Source organism: Limanda limanda, chromosome 4, assembly GCF_963576545.1.
Source record: "Limanda limanda chromosome 4, fLimLim1.1, whole genome shotgun sequence".
Classification (NCBI taxonomy): domain Eukaryota; kingdom Metazoa; phylum Chordata; class Actinopteri; order Pleuronectiformes; family Pleuronectidae; genus Limanda; species Limanda limanda.
Window position 1 is genome coordinate 7,184,474 of NC_083639.1, and position 12,300 is coordinate 7,196,773.

At 41.7% G+C, this 12,300-nt stretch overlaps 1 protein-coding gene across 1 annotated transcript in view; it reads left to right on the top strand.

Annotated features, from left to right (window-relative positions):
- The first annotated feature begins 4,344 nt into the window (after positions 1 to 4,344).
- The window catches only part of itga7 (integrin, alpha 7), a 33,180-nt gene continuing 25,224 nt past the window's right edge, over positions 4,345 to 12,300 (top strand). The window contains exon 1 of the mRNA XM_061070146.1: positions 4,345 to 4,562. Coding sequence (XP_060926129.1) covers positions 4,345 to 4,562 — 218 coding nt within the window. The remainder of the gene's footprint in view (positions 4,563 to 12,300) is intronic.

The following is a 12,300-nucleotide window of genomic DNA, read 5'->3' on the forward strand; positions in this document are numbered from 1 at the left end:
TCAAGTTTAGGGGAATTTATCAAGGCGGACACACTCCCACCTTGAAACTTTCAGTTCGATGTCTATAACAGAAATACACAGTGTAATCATCTGAAGCCTTTAATTGCTTTAAAATTATGCAATTTTTACCAGAATGCTGCGGCACTTACACTGGATGAATCTGCAGCACAACAAAAGAACACAGGCTCCTACAAAACTTTCAGTGTTGTGTAAACTAAAGCATCTCCAGAGATCATTAAAGTACAAGCTTTTGCCTATTCAGCCCAAGTATGTAGACTGAATTATTAAAACAAACTTTTTATCCTGTCGTCCTGAGTCCATTTCGGTTGTGTGATTGTACATTAAGGAACAGTTGCACCTATAATGTTATGAGGTTGATAATGACGCTGGTGATTATGCCTCGTTCCTGGTGTCGTAATCACACAAGGTTTTAGTTCATTTAAAATAACTGCACAACAGTTTTTTGAAAGTTCTTGTCTCTTTCATAAAGATACTGGTGATGTACAAAATGAACAAATAGGCCTTTCTTCACCGTGGACATTTTTTTTCACGAGGAACAATGACCTTCTTCTGCCAACATGCATAATACTAGAGACCTGACAGATGTTTAGGTTTCAAAACGTGTGCAATGTTTTTCCCAATGCAGGCGTGTATCGGTGATAAAAAGTGCTGACCGTAAATATTTTTAACTACTTTATTTACATAAATTATGTAATTGAGCATTAGGGAAGCTGCAGTTTAACACTAAAGTTAACAGTTTGAGAATAAAGAACAAACATATGTGTGAGAATGAGGTGTTTTCATTTATTCTCTTTCAAATCGAATATATTGCAGTTTTCCTCTTTTCTTACATTTTTAAATAATTCATTTATTTCTTCTTTCCTTTAAATCTCCAATTGTAATTCAAGTGTTTTCTCTTGTTTTCCTCCACTGTTCAAGTACCTGTTTGAAATGAGCAGTATTATGGTATCTCACCACACAAACGTACACTGTAAATCACAGGCTGTATTATAAAGGTTCTAAACGCAGTGATCACAACTGCAAATGCATAATCAGAACTATCCAGAGAAGCTTTGCAGTTTTGCTCATGGAAATTTGTTTTTGTGTTTGTGTCACAGTGCATCAAAGCATTGGAGAAACTCTGCTATTAGCCTACTTCATAAATCATCTTATAATGAAATCAGTGTTTGTTGTATGATCCATAATGTTCTACCCACCTACTCTATGAAAAAGCTACATTGGGATCATATGCGGTTAAAGAGTCAGAGTGGCCATGCTCGCATTTAATTCCATATTAACCCCGGCCCCTCCTTCTTAAAGCATCCCGCACCATATCCATTAATCAATACAGCAATTGTGCTGACTGCGGCTATTTCAGTCATCGACGTGACTGGGCTCCTAACGGGAAAAATGACCCCCCCCACCCCCCCCCCCACCCCAACATGTGCTGCTGCCGCCTGCCTGTCATCTAAAATAAGCTCTCTCCTTGAAGTGTGGCTCAAACTGCTAATGAGCTCTACGGTGTAGAGATGTCATGGCCAGCGTGGCACAAAATCTTTACATCCCACCATCACTGTTTTCTTCCTGTATTCACATCCCTTTCTTCCACTCTCCTGCTCTCTCTCCTCCTCTATCTCTTCTCCTTGTCCTCTGTCTGAAGCCGATATTTTTCTGGCCTCCAGCCCGAGGAGCCATTATGATATTTTCAGCATTTTCTCGACATCCCACGCCATTCCACTCCCTTTTATTCTTGTTCCACTGCGATATTTACAGAATATCTCACATCCGGGCACACAGACAATGGACAAGGAACACAGTGTGTTTGTGGATATCCGTTTAAAATCTACTTTTTGATCAGGTTTAAGATTCAGGGCTCTAAATTGGTGAATTGTGTGTGGGAGCAGCTGCTGACAGAGGAAAAACAGTGTGTCTCCGGCCAGGGTGCTGCAAAGAGATGGAAACTTTCCTTCATGCATGGAAACACAAACAGACATGAAGCCACTATTTATATCTGGATCTTTATAAATCTTTTCCCCAAATAAATATACCTGATAACAAGCTTCAGTCTCAAAAGATTGAAGTTCTTAGTGTTGTTTTCATTCATATGCTATAGCTGCTTGTGCAGATATTCATTGTCCCCAGTGGATGAATCCTAATGACTTCTATAAGCTCCTAAATTTCCCTTTTTTTGACATTAGGCCCATGTTTGTGTTTTTTAATAAAGTGAATTAAAGTAAGAGTAAATATCATGAACAGAATTGTCATTATGGTGAATAAAGAGAAAAACTCTTTGGCTGTTTTTAAATACCACTTAAGAACAGCAGGGGGCAGACACCAGAGGCTTGTTCGTGATGCCAGCCAGATCACATGAGAGGAGATCTACCTCGTCTGCCCGGAATCTGGTGAGTGTAGACAACATTCAGGACAACACACTCATTTTATGTCAGTTTAGTCCTCCTCAATGTGCAGATTTGCCTTTTTGTCAACACTTCAACTAAGTTTTTAATTCATTATTTAACGCCATTTTTCTGTTTGAAAACACATGCATCTACAATGCACCACATATATAACACGCCACTGAAGCTCCACATCATGATCTCTGGGATATTTTGTGTTGTCGCTGTTAAACCAGGCTTTTTTCAGGCTTCTGATGCTCTGTAATTAATCCTAAATCCTTGAGTCTTCATTTGGATTTCCCAGTGACTTTTCAGACAACTGGGATCACTTGAATAATAGATATATTAATCGAGCACTTCTAGCCACAAGAATACGAATGAAAACACTTAAATGAAAATTTCAACTGCTGTTGACAAATTGCACTAATTTGTATTTGCACAAGTAGGTAATAATAGTTTTGTCTAATTTGGGCTTTCCCCCCCAAGGCCCAGTTATGCAGTTAAATAAATCAGTCCCTTCTCTCCTCTAATTAGTTTGAGATTGAAAAGGAACAAGTTCACTTAAATCAGCTCGACAAGAGATAGCTAATGACTGTCAAAAATACATTTATACTAAAGGTCAACTTTAAATAAAGGGTGCTGTATATTGACTAAATAGAAGACACTATTTTAGAAATTGAAAATAAAGATTTGACTACTTCTATGACAACTGGGCAGGCTCTTGTGATTGTTTTCACCATCATTATCTTCTTTTGTTGTGTGAAATCCTCAAATCCTCAGGTCTCATCCCCCTTGACGACCTCAAACCACAGTCAGCTCGTTTTTAAGAGAGTTACCAGAAGTTGCAGGAAATAGACCCTCCTGAAAACCCTGTACACTAAACATTTCACCTGTTTGTGTCAGTGCAACTGTTGAGTGTGAGGTTTATAGTGCGGGACAGTTGAGGTGACTCACTGACAGCTGCGCACAGATCGACTCGAGAGAAACAAAAAAGAATCAGCTGGTTAAACCGGAGCAGCTGTGGGTGAAGCTCATGGAGACAATGCAGAGAGTCTGGTATTCTGCTGTTTGAGCTATTAACTAAGACAAGACACATTCATATCAGATCAGAGGATATTGCTGTGTCATAATCCTGCAATCTTCCTGATTATGTCTGTCTAAACCTTGCTCTGTCACAGCTCATCCGTTTCTCCCCCTCTGCCTTCACAGAAAAGGCCGTAATAAAGTTTCCCGGGTCACTGTGCACATTTCGGGCCCTTTTGTCTTCCACATTCATTCCAGATCGCTGCCACCAGAAGTCAGATATCAGGCCTTTCAAGCTCCAGAGTCCTGCAGGACAAAACACAACCCTTCTATTCAGTGGCTTTTTAACTTCCAGGGTTTGTCCCTCAGTGTTTCTCTCCCCCCCCGAGCACCTGCAGCAACGTGCGGCCTCGGAAGGAGCTTTGCAGTTCGGAACCGTGTGAACTCCACAGATAAAACAGTCTGCTCTCTCCCTCCTCTTGATTCAATAGCCTCCAAGTATCTTGACAACCTTGCCTGGTATTTTGGCAGCAGTCCCTTGAGTGTTGATGTCAGCTGAGAGAAGGGGAGGGAGGGATGGAGGGTGGGGGAGGCTGAAAAGAGAGAGGGGAGGGGGAGGAGGAGTGAGCGGGCTATTCAAGGCACTTGTCCTCTGTCTCCCTGCGAGCAGAGAGGAGGGGGGAGGCGCACATGCACTGGGAGAATCACACTCACACACATACTAGCAGCAGCCACATTTTCACAGCCTGCTCTCCAGACTGACAGCAGCACACGGAGCGGAGAGCCAGCACGGCCGAGCGAGGGAGGACTGGAAACGAGGGAGAGGGAAGGAGGGAAAGGACACTCACAGGATTTGCCCTCTTATTTCCCCTTTGTGCTTCCTCTCGAGCTGAACTTTGCTTTGCTGAAGGACCTGCACCCAGCTATGGCAGCACCGGTGGGACGTGGGAACATAGTCTCCCTCTCATCTTGCTCCTCACATGGCTGGACTACCCTCCTCTGGCTGCTGTTGACCCTCACAGGCCAAGTGAGGGGCTTCAACCTGGATACTACCCACACTCTGCACAAGTTGGGAGACCACGGCACCTTCTTTGGTTTCTCCCTAGCCCTCCACCAGCAGCTTACCCCTAAGCCTCAGAGCTGGTGAGTGATGATGAGGCTTTGAGTGTGTGTCCATGTGTGATTTCTGACTTTTTGTGGTTATATGCTCACTTTAAATGTGTGATATCGTGTATCTGCACCTGCTTCTTCACCAACAATACAAAATGATCCCAAACACATGCATTGTCATAGTAAAAGCAGGTTTTGTTTTAGCTGTGTGGTCACTACAGTCAGCATTTCTGTGCTGCACCAATCCTGGGATCTGCTCAGTCCCTGCCACAGTCGTAACTGTGAGCTGGATGCAGGAGTTTTAGCATGTTTATGTGAGACACGTCCAGAGAGAGAGGGAGCAGCCTGAGCTCTGAGTGAATAGATGATGATTTACAGTAAGTGGATGAGAGGAGCTTTGCTGAATCAGTGATTTCGGTAAAAGGGAGAAAAAGGTGTGTGATCGTCCCAGAGCAGCTCAGGTGAAGATGCTGAACATCCTCAGATGGGACAAAGAGAGGAGACTCTAAAGTGTACTGTGTGTGTTGGCTGACTGGTGCATATTTGTTTGCTTGTCCATGTGACTGTCCCCTGTTCTCTGATCTGCTATTCGCCAACAGCTATTTTTGTGTGTTTTTCAGTGTGACTGGAAGTCCTCCAGAAATTAGGAATAAGTCATAACAATTGGTTTGCTTGTAAATGTTTTGAAGTGTTTACTGCGAGGCTGAAAACAAGAGGTCAACCTTATTTTATCTCAAATATGGAGATGTTTCAGACTAAGTTCCATGGAGAATTATTTTGTAATTGGCCTACATACAAAATACTTTTTTCTCAAAAACACGTAGGTCTTTGTTGCTGTTTTTAACTTCAACTTCACTTGGTTTTCATGCACATCCCTTTAAACCCAAAAAGCCTTCAGCCTTCAGAAGAGAAGAAAATAAGCATCCCACGTGAGACATCAACCCAGTGACTAGATACAGACTGTAAATACATATATGTATATAATTCTCACCAGTGATGAAAGAAATTGTCTGTTCCTTTAGCACCAAAATATAAAACATTCCATTACGGTAACAAAGTATCAAAAGTCAAGTCTATTGGACAGACACAATGGCCCTAGTGAGTATTAAACTATAGATTAACACTTTAATTATTATAATCATAATTCGTATTATATATAATTATGATATTTCATTTTATAATACATTAAATATTGTGTAAAATTGGTAACTGCACACTAACTAGTAATAGTAGTAAAATAAGTGTTTGAAGTACAATGTTTCCCTCAGAAATGTGGTGCTAAATAAATATAAAGTTACTTAAAATTGCTCAAAACTGCACATAGGTATTTCCACCTGTGGGTGAAAGAAAAGCAACAGTAGTAAACAGGAGTTAGTCTACTACAGGTCCCTGTTTTAGAGCTCCAAATTTAACAGTCGGCTCCTCAGTTTAACCGCGGCTGCAGTCACCCTGTCGCCTGGTAAGACAGGGGGAATGACATCAGCAGTCACACAGTCGGTCAGTGAGAGTTGTGTCACCGCTCTGAAACCTGCTGCTCATCGTCCAGCAGCATTCCTGGAACTTATTTAAAAAGCTGACCAGGAGCTGTAAGTGTTCTCTGCTGCAGCCTCTTTCAAAGTGCAGCAGAGAAACGGCCCACGCTGCATCAGAGGAGCTGATGCAGCGAGTGCCAGGAGATGGGGCATAAATGAGCCTAACCCGAAGTGCTGATGTGATGCACCAACTGGAAAGAGAGTGGTGTGAATAATTCTGCTTCCAGTACGTGGTGACATCACACCTCCTGGACATGTACATGATTTGCTGTAGAAATACTGAGGTCATGGGTCAATGTGCCCCCTACCCAGAAAACATTTGACACCAAATTGATTATATCGCCTTATTTTTGAAAAACGTTTTCATTCCTAACCTTTTATTCATTTCATTAACTGTAAATATTCCTTTTTCCCAACTTGAAAGTTTCTGCTCTGTAAAAAATATGAATCTCAATCTCAACTTCTCATGATCAAGGAAAACCCCTTTTCCCTTTTGTGATTCAGTTAATTTCATTCAGAAAAAGTCTGATTTGCTTTAAATGTAAAAGTAGAATGTGTTCTCAGTCGATAGAGGAACCTTTGATAAACTATAACTTACTTTTTGTACTGGGAGCAGCAGTTAGAAGTTTTAAACACATGCCAATAAATCACTACCTTATAAGCTGAGAGGGCCAATTAGGATATGCTTTTAATTACATATCCAGTAGCATTATAAATACATCCCTCTGGCTGTTAGGTGAGTTTAAGTTCAATATTCAGTCTATTTTAGCTCTATTTTTGGTCTCCACCAGCAACTGAGGGACTTTTCTGAATCTTTAGATGCTACATGCTCCATTACGTTTACCTGCTATAGTTGCGACCTGTGACTGTCTGTTGTTTGGTGCTGAAACATAATGAACAGTTGATTTTGAATCCTAGTTCACTGAAAACTGCTTCATGATGCATTTGAAAACAACATGAAAGTCTAAAGAATACTATGTTGACAGTTAAGATTCAAGATTCAAGATTTTTTATTGTCAAATGAACAGAGATAACATGAAGTAGTCACTGTCAATGAAATGCTTGGGTCACACACTCTCTTTAAGCAATGCTCAAGTATAAAATAGAATAAAAAAGAATAAAATAGAATAAATCATTTTCTAGATTCCTCACCATAAACAAGCCCCTTTCTCATTGTCATAGTACTTTTCATATTTTAATTTGATACAAAAACATATCGATTAAATCTACTGCAAGTTGAAGTTGTCGAGTGAAATAAGAAGTTTAGATTATAAAACAACCACTAATATAGAATCTAAATTTGCAGGCCCCTCAAACCCCCAAATGCCCGGTAAAAATAGATGGACTTTGGAATTTGGAGTGCAGAATATTTTTGGAGTTTCTGTTGTTACATTTTCAGATAATGTATTATTCAGGTAGTGCAACAGAGCAATTATGTTTCCTGTCTGAATAATACATTTTCCATTAAGCATTATGATAGTGCCCTCTCTGTGCCATTGCGCCTCAGATCAGAGTTTAGTTTCCAAGGTTGTCCCATCATCTCTGCTCATATCTCCTCTGATATACGCTCATGAAACAGTTTGCCTGAAACCTGCTGTAATGAGACGCTGTGGACTCATCCTCTCTTTGTATCTTGGAGGCTTGTGTTACTGTCGCCGGTGGCCACACTATGTCGCGCTTATTGTGTCACGCCACCGGATTCGAGGTTGAAAATGATCTATGTGCTTTGATGTGCTGTCCTGTGCTGACTCACGATTGTATCACGCAGTCTTTTATTGTTAAAGTGCTCGTACAGATCCGCTTAGTCATACGGTCGCTCTTGTAGAGTTACACAGCTCTTGGGTTTTGAGGCTGATTTCTCAAGTATGACAGTATAGTAGAGCCTCTTAAAGGAGAAGAATAAAGTCATAATAATACGAGAACACTTTTGTAATTTTTGGCTATGTGCTATTTTAGAGGGGCAAAGTCAGAATATTAGGGAATACATGCTGGTAATTTCAGATTTTTGGAATTTTTCTTCAAATATGTTTTTTTTTCTCACTAAATCACAACTTAATTCTCATGAGACCACAAATTATTCTTGTTACATTACAACTTTACTTTATTCTTGAAATCTCCCTTTCTTTCCTTCAATATGACCCTTATACTCCGTCATATTAGAGCCTCAGAGAAGTTATGCTTATTTCTTCAAAGTGAAGCTGCACAACATCCGGGAACGCAAAGAGTCAACTACAAGAACAGATATGGCAGGTCTATGGAATGAGCGTCTTTGTTCAGCTTTACAGTATCTGCTCAGTACAAGACTGTAGTTGTTTCCATTCCCTCCACTTCCTTTTCAATATGGTACCAAAGACCAAGGCAAAGGTCAACCCTCCTGACACAATGATCTCACGATGATTGACGTCCAGTAAGGAGATCCCGCTCAGTGACATGTCAGGAGGAAGTAGGGCTATGCCACACACAGAGCCTTGATCTGGCATCTCAGACTTCTGCAAACGTTCTGTTTTCTCCATCTCCGTTGTTGTCGTCCTGCAGCTGAGGCCCCAAGCTGAACTTAGGGGGCTTCTTGTGCTACTGCTGATGCCAGACAGAGGATGGGATGAGAGGGTATTTGAGTCTGAGTTATGTGGGGGTCTGCTATTTGTATTGCTATGAGACGTGCTTCCACGAATAGTTTCATTGCCTGGTGAAGACAGGAAGGCCCCATGACCTTAATCCCTCATCTGCCAGTGTTCCTTAACACAGCTTCTGCATGTTTCTTTCTGTTCTGTCATAAATCTGCCAGATAACATATAACGGGAAAATACCGGTTTATATACGACCACTAATGAAAAAGGAGAATTAGTTGTGTTGGCAATGGATAAAACACTGTATATGTTCATGTTGTTCTTACAATTTAACTTCAAAGAAGATGTCTAACCGGTGTTGTTCGTTTGAACCAGACTCTTGTTGTCTTCCTGCTCGTCACGTGGAGTTTGTGCAGATCTGAACGCAGCATCATACTTGGGTGTGGACCAAATCAAGCAGCTGCACTGAGACCCTTTACAGTTAGTGGTTAGTCACAAACAAATGCTGGAGCGGTTTATTTGTGGTGGCAACGTGACCCAAACTCTATTTCACCCAAGTAAAAGGCATATTCCGCAGGTTTGAGCCAAAGGGCTCCTGTAGCCAGATGGATGTTGTGTACTGGGTTGAGGAAAATCAGATTAAAAAATCAAAATTGGTTGAGAATGATTTGTTGTCTGACCTGGACTAGCTAGGAAGTATTTGTCCTCCTGAATCGTGGGCAGTAGCAGGACTGGTCTAAAGAGCAGCCACAAGAATCCACAAGAAGTGGCTGTGGTTTACCCAGAGTTTGCCCTTCACACATGCAGAACACATGGTGAGGTTCTCTGCACAGACGCGTTCACAACAACATCAAATCCTCCACGTTACCCAGGTGAGAGGTGGAGCAGGCAGGTGCAGCAGGCAGAGGAAGGAAGTGACGTATTAACTCTGCTGCATAGATCACGTGATTTTCTTGAAAACACACGGAAACTGATGTCGGCTCATATCTCCATAAACTCTCTTTACGTCTCTGTCCTGAATTAGCAAACCTGATATGTCATTAGCTTGGATGGTATTTGGTAATAAACCAATATATTGGTCAAATAGAAACATTTAACATAATGAAATCAACAAAGCTCTGACAGAACATTAATGTCCATACCATTATTGTACCTTAAATAGTTTTCAAGACCTTTCACATAAAACTTCAAACTAGATAAAACGTCAGTCAGATTCAGACTCTGGGGAATCATCACTCTGAGGACATTCAAGGTATTTCATTTAATATTTGTTGAATTATTTTAGTCAGGACCGTAGTAGTCCCTAGAAGCACCCTGCTCTTCTGCCTGAAAACACAGATACTCACTATAAGCAGAGAGTACTGCAGTCTTTAATGTCATAAGTCAACATACCACAGCCCCATGGCAGCAGGATAAAGCATGAAGCATTCTGCAGATAGAAATGTATAGGTCAATGCATACTCTTATTGGCTGGAAAACCTCCAGCTTTTCCATTTTCATGTCTTTCTTTAAATTGATCTTGTGATTTAATGTAAAGGTTCTGTATGAGAGCGCATCGACAAAGGGGGGGGAAGGCAGGTCTGCTTTGATGGTTTTATGGAGGACACAAATTATCTGTTGTTGTTTATTTTCGCCTTGAGAGAAACCTTATGGGCTGGTTCTTGTCTCTTTCCCTTAATATTTTTTTCTGAGGCAAGTTCATACATTTTAAACAACGATTTTGTCTCTTTTGGGTCCCGCATATTACGTGTCATTGACAGTATTGTCAGACTGGGATTCATCAGTGCGTCAGTAGACCTACAACTGTCCGTGGTTGCTTTTACAAAGAAGGTAGAAAGTCTCAGGTTGCAACAAGGTTCATGTTTACTCAGAACCTGGTTTTCCTTTCTGAGCCAGAATAGTCTCACTGGTAGCAGGGCCGCAGGTAGCTGAGCCCAGACATCGAGTCTGCAGTTCGGTTTCACTGGCTGAATAAGAATCGACCATAGGGTTTCTGAAGCTGAACAAATCCTCTTATTGAACTAGAGGCTTGATGAACACAGCTTAAAAAAACAAGAGTGGTGCATGGAAGTCATTTTCGGACGACCTCTGTAAGGTTACAGAGATTGAAGAGGAAGTGAAATGCAAAAGATAAGAAACAAAGCAGTGCTCCTGTTGACACTTAAAGATAACATGTTTTTGTATTGAAGCAATAGTTTCCACTTTCTTGGAAATGGATAAGAGGACAAACTCAATATCCTCTGGACCCTACATTTTACATATGCACACATCTATAATTGTGTTTAAATGGGACACAGCATAACTGCGTCTCACATTCATATCACAAAGAAGAATTTCTGCTGATTTGCATTAAAATAGCGAGATAAAAGCTGCTTTATAAGCCCCCAGCTTAACAGTTGAGAATGAACCTTCCCCTTTTCTCCTCCCTAATTCAATTCATGACTCTCTCTCTCTCTCTCTCTCTCTCTCTCTCTCTCTCTCTCTCTCTCTCTCTCTCTCTCTCTCTCTCTCTCTCTCTCTCCTCTCCATTTTCAGCTTGTCCCACAGTAACTCTTGTTGCTAAATGTCTCAGGCCATTCAAGTGAAAGCCTCGTAAATGTAGGAACTCACCCTGTCGCAGTGCTTGAGAAATCAGAAAGAGCAAAGGGTATATGGCATGGGCTTTACAGTCTAGTACACGCACGCACACACACACAGACACACACAGACACACACGGTTAATGCTCTTTACTACCTCCCACTTACTCTCTGTCTATTTAGCATTCTCCCATTCCTCCACTGCCTCGGTTTGGACAAAAGCTCGATGGGGAGCAGCGCTGCCTGGCCCCGAGCTTTCAGGAATATTACTCTGCGGACCACGTGTTCCCTGGAGTGAAAGGGACAATCTGCAGAGTCAGGGGTAAACATGCAACTCAGACCTGATGGAGATGCAGAGACATAGTTTGGCAGCGGAAAGGAGAAGCAGTGAGATTCTGCATCTTCACTTCAGGAGATGAACATGGGGTCATCTGGCAATGTCACCATGTCTGCCGGCGTCTCGCTGCATTATCAGAGCAGCTAATCGTTATGTTTGGTGTGAATTGCTCGTGCTAGTGCCGCTTGCTTTCCCTGTTGCTTGATAAAGTAGCTGTTAATGCATTACCTTGACATGACTATGAATATCGTATGATGTGTGTGTGGGGGAGGGGGAGAGGGTCGGATGGGAACGGGAGCTGCAGGGATGAATAAATCATGGCAGGCCGTCCCTTTGATTAAAGATCTTTGTGTGTGTGTGTGTGTGTGTGTGTGTGTGTGTGTGTTTGTGTGTGTGTGTGTGTGTGTGTGTGTGTGTGTGTGTGTGTGTGTGTCTGTGTGTGTGTGTGTGTGTGTGTGTGTGTGTGTGTGTGAGAGAGAGAGGGAGAATGTGTGCCCTCGAGTGTGTTAAGTGTGCCCACGTGTGTGTGTGTTTGCGTGCATTTGAAGGCAATCGGGCTGATAGAGATGCAGGATAATCAATCAGCGGGTGGCAGCTTCAGTGGGAACTGATCTGAACTGACATCGGAGATAAAAGCAAAAAGAAACAGGAAATTGCGAAAGATAGTGGAGGCTTTTTGTTTATATTAGGATAACCTTAAATGGTCAAGATTCAAAAGCTATTTATATATATTCCCTTTGCATCCATTAAAGATTCCT